Raw genomic sequence first — 21,514 nt, forward strand, 5'->3', positions numbered from 1 at the left:
GTACGTCATATTTATCACTTTGCTGGAAATGGAACAATCATATTTATCCCCAGTATGTTCTCTCCCATAGTTATAATTTTGGTGTAAAAAAGTTGGGAGGACTTATTTGTAAACCATTGAACAATGATGACTGTAAAAATGAGGACGAAAGGCAGCTTATTTGCAGATAAAGATGATCATTACAAATTAATGCAAGCCAAAATTTAAGCCCAAATTAAAAACATGTTAAAATTTGGAGAAAACTAGAAAATGTCTGTAAGACATAAATGCCCCAGCTGCCGCGTGACACCCAGAAATCTGAGCAATTCTTGAGATTAGCTAGTTACATTGAATCGAGATGGGACATACATTGAATCAAGATGGGACAGGAGGCAACAGGACAGGATGGGACAGACACGGGTAATACTATATCCCCCCCCCTCAATTTTATGGCGGGGGAATAAAAAGTTTTATTCGAATACACAGTATTGATATTATAATCTGTAAAACGACTATTACACAAAATTTCAGCATTCTATCACTAAGAATGACAAACTATACAAAACTGTTTTACCAAATTTGTGACAGTTGGAAAGACTGAATAGATAAAGGAAAGGTAAAACTTCATGTTACAATTCTTGAATAAAGGACATAAAAACATTCCGCTACAAACCTGGAATGGGTGTTTTGTCTTCTGTAAAACTAATGGTTCTATGTGACCTCTCTGTGACCCCTGTTCTTCGTGGAACTTCTGTTACTCCTTCAGACTCGGAATGACCGGACGACTTCTTCGGGCCCCCTGGTTTTCTTTTTGAAGGAGAATGCTTCAAGGCTGTTGGAACAAAATACAAATTTTTACTTAAATTACAATTTCAGATACTCAAGTCAAATATAAATCTATACATATTAACAGTTGTTGTTAGTATTTAGTTGAAATGTTTAAATCATTTAAGTAATTGAAAAAGAAAGAAAAATTTACATCATGGGAGTTTGGACTACAGGATGTGGGGTTAAAGGGGTACGACACACAGGGGGGAAATGGAGTTATTACCGTTGTAATACATAAAACAGGTACATGTATTATTTCTTGGAAAAAATTAAATATAAAAAACCAACAGGATCTTCCATTTCATCATTGAGTATTTTAACCATTCTTCATCTGTTTTTATTTGTTGATTTCTGTGGATATTCGTAATCTACAATTTACTATTCTTCAAAAAGTTGTTAAATATTAACCCTTTACACCCCTACTGACCATATTTGACTTCAAATAATGAATGAATGGCTGAGTCCACTAACATTTCTTAGGGTTGAAAGGGTTAAAACAGAAATAGTTTACTAGTGATAGTTATACCGTGTAACATGTCTGAATATTGTTGTCTAATGAACAGGGAATTGGGTCTCTCTGTAAGTGTTGTTAGTTTGTTGCTTGTGTAGAGGCATTTTCATAGATTACATGTATTTAGGTGTTAATAGGTGTTTTATAATTGATAGGCATATAATATTTTGAAATATATCCCAATCTTACTGTCCAAAACTGTTTTATAGTTGTGTGTTCCAATGCAATATGTATTTTTTGTATAGTCTACAAAAAAAAATTAATCAAATTGGGGAAAATCTGAACACAGTGATAATCGTGTTAAATTAATAATCGCTTGGGATCAAAAATATTGATTCCATGATGGCTGGTAGCTGTGTAATGCTCTATCAAATGAGCAAGGGTCTTGTGTTTTAAGAAGCTGATCAGAGAATTTTACCAAAATATTTAACTGATGCTATTGATTTTTTTTTAAATCAAAGCATATACAATTAAATATTGTTAATAGTTTCAAACTTACTTTATAAACAATATTCTATTTTTACAAAAGATTAAATTTAACCAGATACAGTTTCTTATTAAAGGAATTTTTTTTCAATGCAAATAATTTTAAAAGTTAAATACTTGCAACATTGTTTAGGAATTATCCCAGACACACAGAAGGAAATATTAAAATATGTTTCTTTTCTATAAAACTTTTAGTCTATTTCCTATCATATATTGCCCAAATCCAATATCATAATTATTCAGTATTTATAAGGGAGATAATTTGCACAAAAATAGGAAACTCAAGCCAACATAATACATTGTCAGCATTAATAATTACAAAACTAAGGAAAGCAGAATGACAGAGCCATGTAGCAAAGCACAACAGAAGTATATAGCGCTGTAGGTACCGGTGCAGCCAATGATAGACATTATATCCCCCACTATAAAGATGTGGGGACAAAGTTGTTTTATATTTCTTTTTTTTTCCCTAGAAGAATTAAAAATAAAGAATGTGCAGTACCTAAGTGACTTTCACTGCTTGAATTATTCCGGTCGTCAATACTACAGTGGTCTATTATAGTATATTGAATCAGTTACCATTAGGTTCTTTAGTTTTAACATAAAAACACTTTTCAAATATGAATCTGATCTGACCCCAGGGACTGAGATCTTCGGATTGGCCCATGAGTATACTAGTGCAGTATTTTATTTGTACTGCAAATTATAGGTTTGATATAACTAAGTATATAGGTTAGTTTCCAGTGAAATGTCATTTGTGTGAAAATAGGAAAATAATGTTTTTTTCAAATAAAATATAAGTAATTGTTAAAGCAGCAAGAGCTAATAAAACTAAATAAGACAGAACCAGGTATATAGAGGAATCAGAATTAAATATGGGTCGGAATAAAGGATTCATCAGCAATTACAACCAGGTAACCAAATTAAACAGGGGTATGTTTGAATAGCTTATAATGTAGTGCAGTATGTTAGGAACAATAAACCTAAGTCCTGAGATTTTCAATGTTTTAATCTAATTTAACTGATAATAGTGTTTGTTCTCAGCAGTAAATAAATCAAATTTACAGAAAAAGAAAAAGAAAAGAAAAAAAAAGAAAAAACATGAAATATCACCGAAGCAAGGAAATTTCACTCAGACAAATGTTCATAGCTCTATTTATAAATCTAGATAGTCCTTTGCACCACAAATATCACATCTTTTTTTATAAATATTAACCTAGCTATGTACGTAATATTTTCTTTCTTGTTTCCCTGTGTTAACTCAAATGAACTACTCTATACTACAAACACATATCCAAGGGCGCATAGCTCTGCATTCTCAAGGACACACAACTCCAAACTAGCTAAGAAGTGCATAATCCAGATCTAACTAGAAGTGCATAACACTACTAGACTATCTACAATACAGATGCTGCACTTTGTACTACTTAAGGGTAGATAACTCTATTCTAAGTTACATAACTCTAAATTTGTATTAAGGGTACATAACTCTGTATGTATACTTGCATTGTTTAACAGAGGACATTAGTAATTATATTTATTTCAAAGCCTCTGCTAGTGTTCGAACCAAGGACCTCTGGATTACTAGTCTTACATTTCAATCAATCGATAATTTCTTTTCTAGCTGTGCAGTATATTAAAGCTAATTTATTGTATTGATATATGTTATATGTACTGATGAGCTGTAAAGCTAAAAGTCAATAAAATTAATTTAATTGAATACTTAACAGGGATTACATTTGTATAACATAACCCTGTACTTCAACTTGTATCAACAATACACATTACTCAATACAGAGGTAAATTTGAATTAGGGTATACAACTCTGTTTATATTGTTGTGTTAGGATAACAAAATGTACAATTCTCAAAAGTACTTTGAATGCTTTGCTTTTTTTCAAGATCTAAAAGACACTAGGCCTTCCCTGTACTTAATGACTTGTTTCACATATACACCTTTACCATCTAATTTTGATAACAACTTAAAAAAAAAAAATTCACCTGTAATATTTCATCACAGTTTTTAATACCCTAACTTAGACAATTAAATACCTCTAATATGGTAAATCTTTCTATAGTTTATTGAATAGTCTTTAAATTCTGACTAAAAGAAATATGCATAAAACACATCAATGCAAAGTTTGAAAATAATCATAATAAACAATTGCGAGTGTGATTGTGGTGATAGCGTTCACGCAAAACAAAGTAGCAATAGCAACTGAAAAACGATAATAAAAAAAAAAACATCAAAATTTCCAAACAAACCCAGGTAGCAAAATAAACCAGAAATATTGTAGCTAAGTCAACAAACTGATTACTATCATGACAAAAGCGTTACCAAAGTTACCTAGTTTGACAATTTTGCGGAATCGTTGCGTGCCTCTTGGCGGATCCACTGATATTAGCAAAGCACAAAATAGAAAGAACAACAAATAAGAAGAAACTTAACGCTCTCTCCCCTATAAACACAACTTTAAATAACCCCTAACAAAAGTTGGTTGGGTCCATCACAGGATCAAGGGTAAGATGATTTCCAAATATTTAATTTTGACTTTCATGTGTTTTCTATGTGTTTGTTAGTTTTTATTAGATTTAATTTCACTACAATACACTTCGAATTTTCTTGTAACTTAATAAGACTTTTGTAATCCTTGACATTTCTTGAAAAAAAAAAAAAAAAAATCTTTTCAACGAAGTATAATTAATTTTTCTTTGTTTTCATGGTAAATACTCAAATGTGATTGGTCTAAAAATTCTTTTCATTCTTCTATGAAAGAAATTCCGAGAATGGCGCGAAAAATGTGACGTCACAATACGACAATTGACGTTGCGTATTGATTTGAGAAAAAGAATCCCATTTAAAACCAGTAAAATTGTACATAAAACATGTTTAAATTCAAAAATCATTTTCAAAAATTAATTATAAGCGTTGATGTCAATTATTTTTTAGTTTCATCGGGGTATGAAACAAATTTTGTTTGCAAACTTCTGTAAGAATCCGCTACGCGGATTTATACAGTTTGCAAACAAAATTTGTTTCATACCCTGATGAAACTAAAAAAAAATGACATCAATGCTTAAATGAATAGGAAATATATTTTTTTAAATGACTTATCACTGATGGCATTAAGTGATTGTAAAATCGGGATAATAATGATTTGGCATTTGAAGGTTTTTGTGAAAAAGATCTAATTCCTATTTGAAATAGAGGGATAAACAACATGTAAAATTTCTTGAGTGTGGTGATTAAATGTATGAAGTTTTATACAGTATGGGTCAGGTCATACGTCTAGACAATGTCTGTACTAAAGATGTTTTTAACAAGGGAAATAACTCTAAAAAAATAGTTTAACCTAAAATGTAAGCAAAGGTACACAACTCAAGAGTGTGGTGATTATCTGAAGTGAAGCTTCACAAAATTTGGTTAAAAAGTGTGCACCTTGGTGAAACTTACAGAGCTCTGAAAAAATAGATTCATAAATCAATCCAACAGGTAGATGCAGTGTACAACTTCTAGGTGAGAGAATTTATCTGTGAATTTTGATATTCTGTTTAAAACCACTATAACTGCAATATTTGTCCGGGTTAGGTTATGAATAGAGATTTTGATTTCAAAACTTGCCAGACTTATTAAAGCAGGTAGAAAGTTGACACAGACAGACAATATCTTGATTTCCGTGTATCTCCCAACTAAGCATAGAAATATGGACAGTACTATTGCTAGCTGAAAGTTGAGATAGTCTTGGAGACAATATTTCCCCAATTTTACAAAATCATTTTTTTTATGAAATATACTGACCCAAAAAAGAATCTTCATACTTTTACTTCAGAATTAAGGAATAATACTGTAGTAGAGTATCAGCTCCCTAAATATCAGTTCTATTGGACCACACAAGTATTTTATCACCACAACCATACAGAATTAAAAGATAATTAGCATCAATTCAGAAGTGCCATGTACTGTTTGAAATTCATGAGCATTCCTTAGTAAATGAAATGTTTGTTGGTTAAACATTTCACAACAAATGGTTGTGATTCTTTGTGAATGCAACTATTTTTCATCAAATCATTTCCATTGCAAATACGCATATAAAAAGGCTTTCAGTCTGTTTAATCAGTATATAATGTATTCAACATTAGTAATAACACCATTAGTAATAATAACCAAAATTGATTTTCAGACACACAAAAAATGTGGCATAATGTATATTTGTTAACTTTAAAACCAGCTTCTCTTTTTCAGGATTTAGTAGCATCAAAGCCATAAATACAAGTAATATCTATTTTTTTGTCTATAAAAACATGAAAATTTGCAAGATATATTTTACAAAATAAAAAAAAAAAAAACAATTATCCAGGACTTGTACTCAAATAACACTTGAGGCTTTTTTCTTTATCTTAATAACCTAGTTTGAGGGATAAACTAGTGTTAGGAACAGAAGATTTCTGTACAAGGGACACAACCCATGATCAGAAAATACAACAAGAAAGAAATAGGTGTAAGAGCCGATAGGTTAAGGAAGAAATAATTATGTATAAAAGATGGAGAGAGAGAAGAAGATGATGAAGAAAAAATACTGAGGAGCAAAAACTAACAGCAAGAATGGTAAAATAATTTGATATACCAAAATAATATAGTGTTATCTATAAAATTCATCCTAAATACTTGTCAGAAATATCTATTAGCAATCAAAACAGTTAAAATGTAAATACTTATAAAGCTTATGCCAGTCAAAAATCATATTAAAAAGAAACTCTGCATAACAGATGAGAAAACATGAGTAAAACAGCTACAACCTAAGACAACATTTAGAACTTTAATCAACATCACAAGCTACTACACTCAAGTCTGCAAAATAACACGAGAAGCATGAACGTTAAAATTGAATCACAGAGGCATTCCAACAAAGAAATTCTGAAATAACATATGTTACATATAATACAAGTGATGGTGGGAAAAGATTAAACACTTACGTGTCTGTAACTTTCTAAATACACGTTTTTCAAAAAAGTTCTGGAATCTTTGGGAATAGTAGCTTGGGCGATGAACTGATATCGTGTCCTGTGATATAAAACAAATTGAAGTAAGACCAATTGATAGTTCAGGAATTTCTTCATTCCACAAGAGGAAGACCTGGAACCCCTGTGAATAGTACTAAATCTTATCTATTTCACAACGATTAAGAAACAAGTTATTCAAGCATCAACTATTACTCTTGGTGGCAATACTGGATTAAATTTGGGGAAAATCCAGAGTACCAGGATAAAACTTACTGATCTCATCTGATCACGAGACCAGTTTGATCAATATATCTTAACTTACTGATCTCATCTGATCACGAGACCAGTTTGATCAATATATCTTAACTTACTGATCTCATCTGATCACGAGACCAGTTTGATCAATATATCTTAACTTACTGATCTCATCTGATCACGAGACCAGTTTGATCAATATATCTTAACTTAAGGAAATTCATTTACTTAAATTTTTCCATAGAAAAGCATTACAGAATTTAAGGAAGATTTTTTCCTTGAATTCTGTAATGCTTTCTATGGAAAATTTTTAAGTTAAGAAATATTGATGAAACTGGGTCCACATGGAATACTAACACAAGAGGCCAAATGGGCCTGTATCGCTCACCTGGCTCTACAACAAATTTGCAGTTGATTGAGGTCATTTCTACAGATACTATGCTGATAACAACTTTATTCAAATATCAGAGTAAGCTTTCGGGCAGGTGAGCTAATAATACGAAATGAATGTAGATTATCAATTCTTTCAAAAGGCTCTTTAGCCTAGAAGTAACCACCCTTAGAGATATTCAACGAGGCAAAATGGATCACTTTAATACACAGATAATGACCACTGGAATACTCACTCCATCTATCACTATGGATTTCATCGTGTGCTCAAATTTCTTCTTTAATCTGTAACTCTGTAGGACATCTATAACTCCCATGTACATGAGGAGTCGTTCCCCTTTGGCATTTTTAGCCGGTATACCACCAGGCCTAAAAAAAAAAAACATGGAAAATTATATATTTTTAAAACTTTCATTCACAGGTTATTCAATAAAACTTTAATATAAGTTTTTATTTGTATGAAGAAAAGAGGCTTAAGGGAGAAACTGTCATTTATAGTTTAACCATTTTTTAGCTGTCAAATAAAAGCATAGTGAGCATGGACTCATGATCACATATAGATACCCATCTCTCTCCTTAGTGACTGGTCAATAGTGATTATCACAGAAATCGAATCAGGTGTATACCTCAATGGCTGCCTATACTATTCTCCTCCTCAATATAATTTCAAAAGTATCAAATTGAATTCAAAATTTTGAAGAAAAAAAAATCCTACAAGTTAAGTAGTATGCATTAGCATTTTAAAAATATAGTCAATAGAATCCTTTTTACTCCTGAAATAACATTAAACACAGCTGGTAATTCTTTGTATCCTTGATTATACAAAACAAAACTAACGGCGTATCTTCATCTTCGTCTTCATCATCATCATATCCTCTTGATGCTTGAATTGCCTCAATGGCCGTTGAATAATTAGCTAATCGCGTCTTCATAGATTTGGTCCTCGCCAGCGAAGAACCTGTAGTCAGGAAAAAATGTTCTTGAATTTCATATAGTTTTGAGGTATTTTGAAGCATTTAAAATCATATTTTTTTTCAAATCTTCCTCAGCATAAAATATAATTTGTTACTCTTGAATGAACCAGTAAATATTTTGAAATATTTCAACATTTTACTATATTTACCAACAATACAAGTTAAAGATAAATTCAAACTTCATTATCTTGAATTCTGTAACTTGAAGACTGTGCTTCACTCAAAAGTAAAATTTCAGTCCATACTGTTAAGTTCTATAGACAATACACACAGTTACCACGAATACCATCAAGTGAAGGTATTGGACAATGCCCAATTTCTAGGGATATCTGTAAGCTTTTTCATGACTAAGACTGACAGATAATGAAGCTCGACTTTAAATTATCACTATTATGCATAAGATTTTCATGTCATTATCCATTTTTATCATTACTTTTTCATGAAATATTTTATTTCTTTGTATTCTGTTTGTAATTCCATTTGGAGACCATTTAATACCATTTTACACATGTTAAAAGGAAACCAAAGCCAATATGAAAAACAATGAAGCTTTTATAATAAATTCAAAGCAGAAAAGTTGTTGGGCCACAAATCTAAACCAAACTAGTCTAGCTTAATTTGATAAACAGGGTATAGGTATGTATATATATATATATATATACAGCAGCATCTTGGTCCGAGTTGGTCCGAATCGTCTGTTTCCCGTAGCGTCCTGTAGGGACACTTCGGCATTCGTATTTCTTATATTTTCAGTCTTGATAAATATTTGTAGCAGTTTTTTCACACGTGTGCTCTATAATTCTTATGATCTAACACATATTTTTCTAAAGTTTTTCAGACTTTGTACACGATATTTAATCAATCACTGTAGAGACGATAATGCAACATTTTTTATATAAATGCAATGTCGTCCACTAGCAGTGTTTAGGGACGAATCGTCTTTGAACTCTTCGGAATACTTTCACGTGCGGGGGAATTCAAAATATCTCTGCCGTTGGTCGCATAGCGTTCTAGTGTTTGAACATGATGCAGTCACGCTAGTATCCGCCTTCGGCCCACGTTTGCCGAAGGGTTCATTGTGGTTTCTCCAGTTACTAAAACATTATTCTTATTGTATTATATTGTATTTCCAGTACTTCTTATATATATTATGTGATTGTATTCGTGATTTTTTGTGTTTTGATAAAGGGGCGGATTGCCTCGAAAATTTAACAAACCTTATTGTTTACACTGTTTGAATTACTTCTTTGCCCCATATATATATATACATGTATATATAATAAAATCGTTGAGCATGATCCCTACGGACAAATAATGCAGGAGAATCGCTGAGATGCGATGAAAGCCCTAAAGATGAGTTGTCAAGTTTTTCTTTATATATATATAAAGTATATAGAGAAAATAGTGTAAGCTTTAGTATTAGGAATCAATTTAAATTTCATTAGAATTCACAATAATTTCTCAAACAATCGATTATTAATTGATCTTCAATAAAAGGATCAATATCAACAAGATCACAGATCAAAATAGGCAGAACATGATGGGATATAAATTTTTAGCTCTATTATGTTCAGAAGATTTTGTTTTACTGTAGTTTAAGGTAAAATTCAAGTCTGCTTTTAATAAATCCAGAAATTCATAATGTTACTTTACAGACAAACCATTCCGATCAAATATCAAATCTCATTATAATGGGTTTGTGTAACTATAACAGTCAAATTATTGTCATCAAGCTCAACATCCAGATAATGGGTTTGTGTAACTATAACAGTCAAATTATTGTCATCAAGCTCAACATCCAGATAATGGTTTGTGTAACTATAACAGTCAAATTATTGTCATCAAGCTCAACATCCAGATAATGGTTTGTGTATCTATAACAGTCAAATTATTGTCATCAAGCTTCGCATCCACATAACCATCAGGTTGAAATAATAAATTAAGTTCAATTAATTGATAAAATCTAAATAAAAAACAATTCATAACAAAATAAGTCACTTAAATGAAAACTAGAACCTGAAATTTGAGAAATTCCAAAAAAATGACCCCATTAGAAATTATCTGGATTTTTTCTGTGGTTTGAATGACCTTGTTACAGCCAAGGTCACATAAGCATGAGGAGTACAGGTTTTATATGAGGTAAGGTTACTGTTATAGGGTGAAGTTAACTACCAGGTGATGTTAGATATGTGTAGTAAAATACACTATTGTCAGTGTGAATTAGAGTTACATGTAGTCCCAACACCTTTATTATGTAAAGATAAATTATAATTTACATGTACCAACACTTTTATAAGGTTTATGTAAAGATAAATTATAATTTACATGTACCAACACTTTTATAAGGTTTATGTAAAGATAAATTATAATTTACATGTACCAACACTTTTATAAGGTTTATGTAAAGATAAATTATAATTTACATGTACCAACACTTTTATAAGGTTTATGTAAAGATAAATTATAATTTACATGTACCAACACTTTTATAAGTATTATGTATAGTTAAATTCTAATTTACATGTACCAACACCTTTATAAGTATTATGTATAGTTAAATTCTAATTTACATGTACCAACACCTTTATAAGTATTATGTATAGTTAAATTCTAATTTACATGTACCAACACCTTTATAAGTATTATGTATAGTTAAATTCTAATTTACATCTACCAACACCTTTCCATCTTAAATTTTAGTATGATACATAAATTATATCTTTATACCTTTGATATATGCTAAGATTTAAATAAATATCACATATCAATGAACACTGTAATATATTTGACCACGGATGACAAACAAACTATTTTTAAAGACTTAATATAAACTCTGCTTACGATAATTTATTGTAATAATTTCCACGTACCAACACCATATATAATATCTGTATAAAGATATCAACACAGATTTCTCTAATATAATAATTAGCTCTGTATACTAATATCCTAAAATTATAGTTCAGATTGTCCAAAATACAGAATTTAATCTTCTATCAGAAATCCAAATTACATTATGATTGAATATACCAAATACAAATATATAAGCACATCATTAGTTTCTATTGTGAATTCTTTTTTTGTTGAACAGTGAATTATGTGGTAAAAAAAATTTTCTGCAAGATAAAAGCACTGTTGTACAGAATCAGCTACCTCTAACTTACCTGGTCGTTCGCTGTCAAGCTTCTATTGTATAAAGTAATGCTTCCTGATTCTCAATGTTCAATCACAACAAATATAAAAGTTTATTGCGGAGTTTTTATAAAATTGATTGATCTGTGATTAAACTTCAATATTCAAATGATTAAAAAAAAACTTCAATAGTATGTTTCTTCCAATTTTGAGGAAAACACAAATCACATCTTTAAATCAAAAATATTTTTTTCTCGTATAGAAATAAAATTGGAAGTGAACACTTTTTGAAAAGTCGATAGTGAACTTTTTGTCCAAATTTTGGCCAAATTGCTGAGAATAAAAACAGAAAAGAAATGTAAAGAAAATATCAGAACCATATATTGTTTCCACACTCGTGTTTCACCCAAAACACAAATTTTAAATTATCTAGGGAGATCGATACTAATTTCATTTCTGTGAAAGAATGTTGATGCTATCATTGATCTTAAACAACTGTTATTTGTTCATAACTGGACAGGCATGAAATTAGTTTTTTAAAACAATTACTTCAGGAAAATTGTTTCAATCTCCAATAGATGGTATAATAATTAGTTAAAGATTATAGATAGTATAGTGTGATTCCATACTCATCCAAGTATACACAATAGATAATTATTCAGGGCCAAAAACTGTAACACACTACATATGTATGTGTTGTATTCTACCATATAATGACTATTAAATATTTCATTGAAATATTTTTCATATTTGTTTAGAAATTAAGTGTTATTTATACAGCAAAGATCCTAGTGTATAAAGATCCTAAGTTGAATCAAGAAACTTACTCAGATGAAAATGATATTTGATCTTTATTTTTGTCTTATCTTATTTATACTGTAAATCAAAAACAGACAACATATTGGATATAAAACTTAGGATACTGGCTCTAATTTGAATACAGTCAAACTTAGGACGACTGTCGACTGTGAGAGTAGTATGTCTGTTAACGTAGGATAGAGGATGAGTATGGAACCACAACGAAGCGTCTAGTAGTTAGTAGCCGCACACCTGTTTTAGGGGGAGAAGTTGTGGCACCTGGATAAGAGTCCGCAAGCGCCTCTGGGGGTAGGGACGAGGCCCCGCCCTGGGACGTCCCAGCACTGGAATTTGTTGTTGTTTCCTGATTAATTGTCTCAGTTTCTTTAGCCTGGAAAACAAATAATTCTCTAGGCTCAAAACAAATCAATCTCTCGCCTCAAAACAAATAAATCTCTCGCCTCAAAACAAATAGATCTCTCGGCTCAAAACAAATAGACCTCTCGGCTCAAAACAAATTAATCTCTCGGCTCAAAACAAATAAATCTCTCGGCTCAAAACAAATTAATCTCTCGCCTCAAAACAAATCAATCTCTCGGCTCAAAACAAATAAATATCTCGCCTCAAAACAAGGAAGTATTATACAATAGCTTCAAATGGTGACGAAAGGTCCATATCTTGAGATTTTACACCTTTTTTGTGGGTACATTAAATTGGTATGGATAATTCAGTTTGTCCTTTGTCTCATCAAAACATTCAATAATCATATATTTTCTCTTTTCAGGTGACAATTTTTTCAAGTTTTCAACACTAAAATCGAACATAACGATGTTCTGTTTCTATATATCTACATGACTAAATATATTGATTGAATCCTTTAGATTATTATTGTTGTCTCATCCATTTCCTTGACATCATAATTTTCTTGCTGCCAAATCAAGTCAAGTCGATGGTAATATTTGTGCAGGATATAATTTTGGTCATTTACATACACTAAAATGAATATCCAAAGAATATTTATATATATAGTCAAAAGGTATTATACTGTTTATCACATAATGACGACAGGGTGGTGTCACCTGAAATTTAATACCAGTGGATTAGTTCCAAATGAGACAGCTGAAATATTAGCCATGTATACATACAATCTAAACAAAAAGTTTAACATTACCTCTTCTTGCTTGGACAATGTTGTCCATTTTCCGGGAAGACTTACCTTTTCCCGTACCGCCTGATCTAAGTTATATATTCCCAATAGTAAACTGTAATCCATGATCTTAAAACTCTCTAGCACCTGGAAATGAAACACACCAAAATCATACACTGTTTATGGTACACTAATTGTCGATAGTTCTAATACGTTTCCTGACAATTATTCAACAGTTCGGTTTTTTTTTTTAAGTATAACATAGCTGTACTTTGTTGCAGCTTTACAAACTTTCCTTTTGATTTTTGTCTGAGTTGATTGAAATGAATAACTTGACGAGGTACACAATATCTACAACACCATTATATTACTTGGCAGTACACAGGCGTTTTCTGAGGGCTTTTTGAGGCTATTAATGGGCCCCATTCCCAAACGAAATTAATTCATATGCAAGCCAAATGCCCAAAGTTTGCACTTCCCTCATGAAATTTTTTTCCCCAATTTTTCTCACAAAATGAGTCAAAAAGGCCCCGTCTGAAACCTGTGAGAAAAAAGCCCTGGTACATGCCAGGAATCTGAAAGAGAAAGGGGAGACAACTCAACACCATACCCGACAGTCCCTCTGCATGGTTTTCACCAATGCGTCATGTTTGTCTTTTTCGAGTAGAATTCCTTCTGGATGAATGTCAATGAAGTCTAAATCCTTCAGTGTTGGACAGCTCTTTCCTCGTTCATGTTTCGAAGCCTTACGTTTGTACGTACTTCCTTTAAGATCATATTTTTCATGAAGTTTCACAGAAGATGGTAGTAAATTGTTCATAACCACAAATCGGATATTTTTCCCACCACACTGAAAAGACAGAACAGATTATAGTATGGGAACCATAAGAAGACCTAAAACTTATGTGCAAAATTAGAAAAAGATGTAAATGTTCAGGTTTAAATGAAATTTTTGTAAAATTATCAACACTATAAGATTCATCTCTGTTACCTTACCTACCCTCATTAACACTATAATGCATGTATGGATTGTTATTTTCTTATTCAAAGACACTGACCAATTTTAAATTATTATATCTGAACATTAATGCTATTTATCAATTATGAACCTTTGAATGCAAAGCCCAAAGTCAATAATATAGATGGTACATTTGTTCAAAATCCCTCAAGGTACGAAGCTACTAGCTTCTTCTAGTATAAACTTTGGCGTTATATACATACTTATAAGATGGACAAAGAGGAAAGCTATATAGTCCACCAAAGTTTCTTAACCTACTTACTTTGTTATTTTCCCTACATTAACCATGTGGATACAAACCTTTTTTACTCTTTATCTATGAATACATATATATCACTAATGCTGTGGAAGAAATCTGTTTTCTAACTTTCTAACATTTCTTAAATATATGATGAGCAAATATATACTTCTTTAAATGAAGGTCGATTTTGAAGTTGTGAGCGGAGATGACATACATTTTGTTACAGAAATTTGTTTGGTTTTAGGCTGTGAAGGTCGATTTTGAAGTTGTGAGCGGAGATCACATACATTTTGTTACAGGAATTTGTTTGGTTTTAGGCTGTGAAGGTCGATTTTGAAGTTGTGAGCGGAGATCACATACATTTTGTTACAGGAATTTGTTTGTTTGTAAGCGGTGAAGGTCGATTTTGAAGTTGTGAGCGGAGATCACATATACTTGGTAACAGTAGTTTGATTTTAGGGGGTTAATGTCTTTGTTACATCCAGAGTCATAAGGGGAAAGGCCTTACAGGAATACCTTACAGGAATACCTTACAGGAATACCTTACAGGAACACCTTACAGGAATACCTTACAGGAATACCTTACAGGAGTACCTTACAGGAAAACCATACAGGAAAACCATACAGGAATACCTTACAGGAAAACCATACAGGAATACCTTACAGGAATACCTTACAGGAAAACCATACAGGAATACCTTACAGGAATACCTTACAGGAGTACCTTACAGGAATACCTTACAGGAGTACCTTACAGGAGTACCTTACAGGAATACCTTACAGGAATACCTTACAGGAATACCTTACAGGAGTACCTTACAGGAGTACCTTACAGGAGTACCTTACAGGAACACCTTACAGGAATACCTTACAGGAATACCTTACGGGAGTACCTTACAGGGAATACCTTACAGGAATACCTTACAGGAGTACCTTACAGGGAATACCTTACAGGAATACTACAGGAGTACCTTACAGGAATACCTTACAGGAGTACCTTACAGGAATACCTTACAGGAATACCTTACAGGAGAACCTTACAGGAATACCTTACAGGAGTACCTTACAGGAGTACCTTACAGGAATACCTTACAGGAGTACCTTACAGGAATACCTTACAGGAGTACCTTACAGGAATACCTTACAGGAATACCTTACAGGAGTACCTTACAGGAATACCTTACAGGAGTACCTAACAGGAATACCTTACAGGAGTACCTTACAGGAAAACCATACAGGAATACCTTACAGGAATACCTTACAGGAGTACCTTACAGGAATACCTTACAGGAGTACCTTACAGGAATACCTTACAGGAGTACCTTACAGGAATACCTTACAGGAGTACCTTACAGGAGTACCTTACAGGAATACCTTACAGGAGTACCTTACAGGAATACCTTACAGGAATACTACAGGAGTACCTTACAGGAATACCTTACAGGAATACCTACCTTACAGGAGTACCTTACAGGAGTACCTTACAGGAGTACCTTACCTGGTAACAGTATAAGCCATAAAACTTGGGCAATAGCGTTCGTGGATTTTGGTTTAAATTCTGTGAAAACAAAAAGACACAGAAAGTTAATATATACAATATCACGTACAATTAAATGAACAGTTACACAGTTGTTCCTTAAATCAAATTAAACGACTGACAGAAGAACAAATTAAACAATTTTGAATTTTTTCCCTTTTTGATCTTTTTTTTTCAATTATTTTTCAGTCCCTTTTTCATTTCTTTTAATTTCTAAAAGACAGATATTATTCAAATGTTACAAAGACCTGAGTGCAACATTAAATGCAGTTTGTAGAAAACATTTTTTGATCATAATATGTTTTCCAAGACTGTACCATATATGCATTAATAAGCACCCAGCCCACAATAAGGGCCACATCCCACTTTTTTGATGGAATCTTAATATATAATCGTACCATTTCTATATGACCAACAAAGTTTAAAAGGTAATCAAATTTGTTTCAAAATAAAAAAAATTTCATTTCTTTTATTTTCAAATAATCAACAAAAGCTGTCATTAATAAATTAAACTATTCTACAAATTTTCCTGACAAGTAACATAATAATTGTATGGAGAAACTTTATGAACTTAATAATCAACCCCCTTTTTGACAATTTTCTCAATGTCCTGGGCATTTATTATGACAAATGTGGTATATGTAACACTACCATATAATATCCAGGTAGAAGTTTCTGTAAGAAATCAGCCTCTTTGTGTTGTACAGTTTTTATGATGAACTCGTCATCCGAGGTCAGGTAAAATATACTTCCACTAGCACCAGGGTTAGACAGTTCTTTTAACGGTTCATCGCATAACGACAGCTGAAAAAATCAATTCAAATTAAAATTTAAGACAAGGCCATTTGGCAATAATTGGCAGCAATCAGGTAACACAAAGTTTATAGGAATTATTTTGTAGCAAATTAAATCTAGCATAAAGAATACTAAACAAGAGGCCCATGGGCCTTAACGGTCACCTGAGATTTGAAATATTTCAGTTAATTAAATTGACCATTTTTGGCCCTGCCCATAAGCCCCTAGGGGTCAGTCAGGGCCAACATGTGCATATTATCAAACTTTCATCCCAAGCTGATAATGTTAACCAAATTAGAATGAATTCCAATAGAAATCAAACAAATCATTCAAAAACATGATTTCCTTATATAAACTATAGTAAAATGTAAAAAAACATGATTTCCCTATATAAACTATAGTAAAATTTTAGCCCCGCCCATTAGCCCCTAGGGGTCAGTCAGGGCCAACATGTGCATACCCTCAAACTGCCATCCCAAGCTGATAATGTTAACCAAATTAGAATGAATTCCAATAGAATTCAAACAAATTATAATAAAAAATGTGATTTCCCTATATAAACTTTAGTAAAGTTTACCCCCTCCCCAGGGGCAAACTTGAGACCCCAGGGTCATCAAATTCACAATTTTAGTAAAGCACCTTAAGACCCTTCCAACTATAAAGAGTATTTGATTCCACCTTATTTTGGTCTTGAGAAGAAGATTTTTGAAATTTCAGTCAATTTGGCCCTTTTTAGCCCTGCCCATCAGCCCCTGGGGGTCAGTCAGGGCCAACATGTGCATGCCATCAAACTGTCATCCCATGCTGACAATGTTTACCAAATTAGATTGAATTCCAATAGAAATAAAACAAATAAAAGTCAAAAATGTGATTTCCCAATATAAACTATAGTAAAGTTTACCCCCTCCCCAGGGGCAAACTTGAGACCCCAGGGTCATCAAATTCACAATTTTAGTAAAGCACATTAAGACCCTTCCAACTATAAAGAGTATTTGATTTCACCTTATTTTGGTCTTGAGAAGAAGATTTTTGAAATTTCAGTCAATTTGGCCCTTTTTAGCTCTGCCCATTAGCCCCTGGGGGTCAGTCAGGGCCAACATGTGCATGCCATCAAACTGTCATCCCATACTGACAATGTTTACCAAATTAGAATGAATTCCAATACAAATCAAACAAATAAAAGTCAAAAATGTGATTTCCCTATATAAACTATAGTAAAGTTTACCCCCTCCCCAGGGGCAAACGTGAGACCCCTGGGTCATGAAATTTACAATTTTGGTAAAGCACCTTAAGACCCTTCCATCTATGAAGAGTGTTTGATTCCACCATTTCTGAGAGTAGAGAAGAAGATTTTTGAAGTTTTAGTCAATTTGACCCGTTTTAGCCCCGCCCCTCAGGCCCCTGGGGGGTGGGGACCATATAATTTACAATTTTGGTTGACCTTTAGCCATAGAAGCTTCCTGCCAAATTACATGGAATTTGGTTTAGGGGTTTTGGAGAAGAAGTCGAAAATGTTAATTGTTTACGGACGCACGACGGACGACGCACGACGACGGACAAAGGGGGATTAGAATAGGTCACTTGAGACTTTGTCTCAGGTGACCTAAAAAATGGGGATTTACACATAACAGCCATTAATCTGAATTCAAGTGCCTCCCACCACTACCACAAAGATAATTGTGGAATAGCCCTAATATGGTTTGTAGATGATTATATTTCAAATATAAAGAAATACCTTAATGTGTTTCAAGACACTGATATCATGTATCATAATACTATTCCATTTTCAATCAAGTATACCAGGGCCAAGTTGTTCAAAAGGTGATTTAGGCTAATCACATTTTAACAACATTTTTCAAATCCTGATATAATAATTTCTAGTAGAACTAACTTGACAAAACTTTATAAAATTCTGTAAATCTTTCTTCTCTTCCAACTTGCATAATTTCAAGACGATATACTCACAGGTTTTTCAACAAATGAGAAATGACATTTTCACTAATCAAGTGATTAAGCTAATCACCTTTTGAACGACTGAGTCCAGAGTGTATACCTACCAGAAAATCATCAGGTTGAATACCAAATAATTCTCGAAAGTATCTAAATGCAATTGGAGCGTAGGTTTTGAACCTGAAATCACTGTAGTGATGAGCGGGCGTTAGGTTGCTTCCTTCCCTGTAAAAATAAATCAAATAACCACATTGGTCACTTAGTGAGATATCTCAAAAATATAACAAAATCTAAATTACAGAAGCCATGATCACCATATTAAACCCCGAGATTAAGGCAAACACAAAAACTTCAACTCAAATTGTGGTGGACTTACCATAAATATAAGAAAATAAAACAATAAGGGAATTACAGTTGCCCACCAGATATGGAATTATATGCCAAGAATTCACAGATAATCAAAGCTTACAGCCAGGTCATTTTGTTTTCCCAATCAAGACTCAAAATTCAATGGGCACAACTAGGGACCAAGGAAAACCTACATCTGAACTTGTGAAATATTCTTTAAGTGCTTTTCAAGAAATAGTAGAACAAGGATTATTAGAATTGCTATGGACGGACCACAGACATAGGATGACTTGAATAGTCGGCCATCTGATGATAGTAGGCTAAAACACAGACAGTCACTAAACATAGTGTATTAAATTGTGATCCAGACTACTGACATATAATTTGAATAATAATATCATTTCACTTCATATTTACCACATCTTTACAATTGAACGAAAAACCAGAAGTAAGGAATGTGATTATGCAAAAAATATTGAACAAAAAACCAGAAGTAAGGAATGTGATTATGCAAAAAATATCTGTCATTTTAACCATATTTTTTCCACTTATCTATGAGCCCCATCTGCATTTTTGCAGAATTGCCTATTTCGAATTAGTAGCTAAAAGTGGTTTAACAGGCAAATATGGTATGGCTATGGCACTGCTATAGTGTGGATTATATTAGCACTGTTAGTGTTATGGACTTGTACAGTAGATATACGTACGCAGGGAAGAACACACTGTCCACCACCTGGAAATCCTGCATAAGTACATCACGCTCGGGTTTCGAGGAAAGCCCTCCAACGCTGGCACCAATACCTAGCTGTATGGCTGCCATCAACTCCGATGTTGGTTTCTGAACAAAAGAATCAAGAACATCTTCATGTTTGATACTGTAATAATAAGTTATTAATTTAAGCATTGAACGGCTTTCAGTTGGCATTCATATTGACTATGAATGCCAACTGAAAGCCGTTCAATGCTTATATTTACCATCTGCGATTTTTTATTTGTCGTGTGATTTTTTTGAAATTTTCAAATTCAAATTTCAGTTGGCAGTTCATAAGCTGGTGAACTCGCAACTGAATTGGTAGGGTTATATAGTGGCAGTGCCATACAATGGCAAATATACAAATATGAAAATTCACTTTAAAAGCTTTTACAATATCATCAGTATCCCATCAAGATGTAAAAGAATTTATCAAATATTATTTCATTCAGGACATAAAAAAAAAATTCACATGTACAAAATTGAGTCCAAAATTCAAATAACATGACAGTTCTCAAATCAGATGTGGTTTTAACAGTTAATCATAATTGAAAATCTTATGGAGTTAATTAGATTTCTAAACAAAAGAGTTCTCAGCATCAATAGACTATGATAAAAGTGAACTGTTAATTAACTGTGCATGAAAAAGTTTATACTGAATAAATGTATAAATTATCCCCAGTAAAAATATAATTGTAATAGAATAATATGCACATTTTGTTATACCTCGTGAGTATACCAATTGACAATACAATGTGTACCTTTTTGTAGGTGACAATACCAGTCTCGTCAACTCTTCTGTGCCCAATTTTCTTCTCCTTCTCCTTGGACCCTCCTGGGGTTCGGGGCCCATGCCCCATCACGTTGGAAGGGGCCTGGAAAGCAAGCGTGTTTTGTTTTAATATTGTACTTCATGTTTCACGACCCAAAACATATTTCAGTGATTTATGGGAATTCATACAGGAAAAAGATCCCAAATTAAAACATAATTAGAAAATGTTTGTGAAACATGTCTACATAATCATCATTGATTCTATTTTGACAGATCTTGAACTGGAGTTGATGTTGAATTCATAAGAATTTGTTAACTTGTAGAATCAATAATTTTCCTTCTTCTGATTTTACTAGAAATGTTTAATTGATCCCAAAAGAACCTCAGTGTAAAATATCTATATCCTATATCTCATCATCATTTAATGGTATTTTGGTATATTCTGCAAAACTTGTAAACTGAATTGGCCAGATGGACATGCACAGATACCAGCGCTAGTACCTACATAAAACTAGTACCTCCGATCACTGTTTGGCGGGCATGTCCTTACTTTTTTGTAGGGCATTAAAATAAATGTATAAGGATCACTCTAAAACAGATTA

At 32.6% G+C, this 21,514-nt stretch overlaps 1 protein-coding gene across 6 annotated transcripts in view; it reads right to left on the bottom strand.

Annotated features, from left to right (window-relative positions):
* Positions 1-21,514, bottom strand: part of LOC117314906 (phosphatidylinositol 4-phosphate 5-kinase type-1 alpha-like) — a 54,417-nt gene that overhangs the window by 24,117 nt on the left and 8,786 nt on the right. For 5 of the 6 annotated variants that reach the window (XM_033869004.1, XM_033869005.1, XM_033869006.1 and 2 more), the window contains exons 3-14: positions 20,902-21,015; positions 20,097-20,227; positions 19,149-19,266; positions 16,948-17,100; positions 16,258-16,317; positions 14,111-14,350; positions 13,570-13,647; positions 12,606-12,744; positions 8,287-8,407; positions 7,686-7,818; positions 6,778-6,865; positions 653-811 (exon numbers count right to left, since the gene is read on the bottom strand). In XM_033869004.1, the coding sequence (XP_033724895.1) occupies positions 653-811; positions 6,778-6,865; positions 7,686-7,818; positions 8,287-8,407; positions 12,606-12,744; positions 13,570-13,647; positions 14,111-14,350; positions 16,258-16,317; positions 16,948-17,100; positions 19,149-19,266; positions 20,097-20,227; positions 20,902-21,015 (1,534 nt within the window). The remainder of the gene's footprint in view (positions 1-652; positions 812-6,777; positions 6,866-7,685; positions 7,819-8,286; positions 8,408-12,605; positions 12,745-13,569; positions 13,648-14,110; positions 14,351-16,257; positions 16,318-16,947; positions 17,101-19,148; positions 19,267-20,096; positions 20,228-20,901; positions 21,016-21,514) is intronic. The other variant, XM_033869002.1, reaches the window with a different exon arrangement.

Source organism: Pecten maximus, chromosome 17, assembly GCF_902652985.1.
Source record: "Pecten maximus chromosome 17, xPecMax1.1, whole genome shotgun sequence".
Classification (NCBI taxonomy): Eukaryota; Metazoa; Mollusca; class Bivalvia; order Pectinida; family Pectinidae; genus Pecten; species Pecten maximus.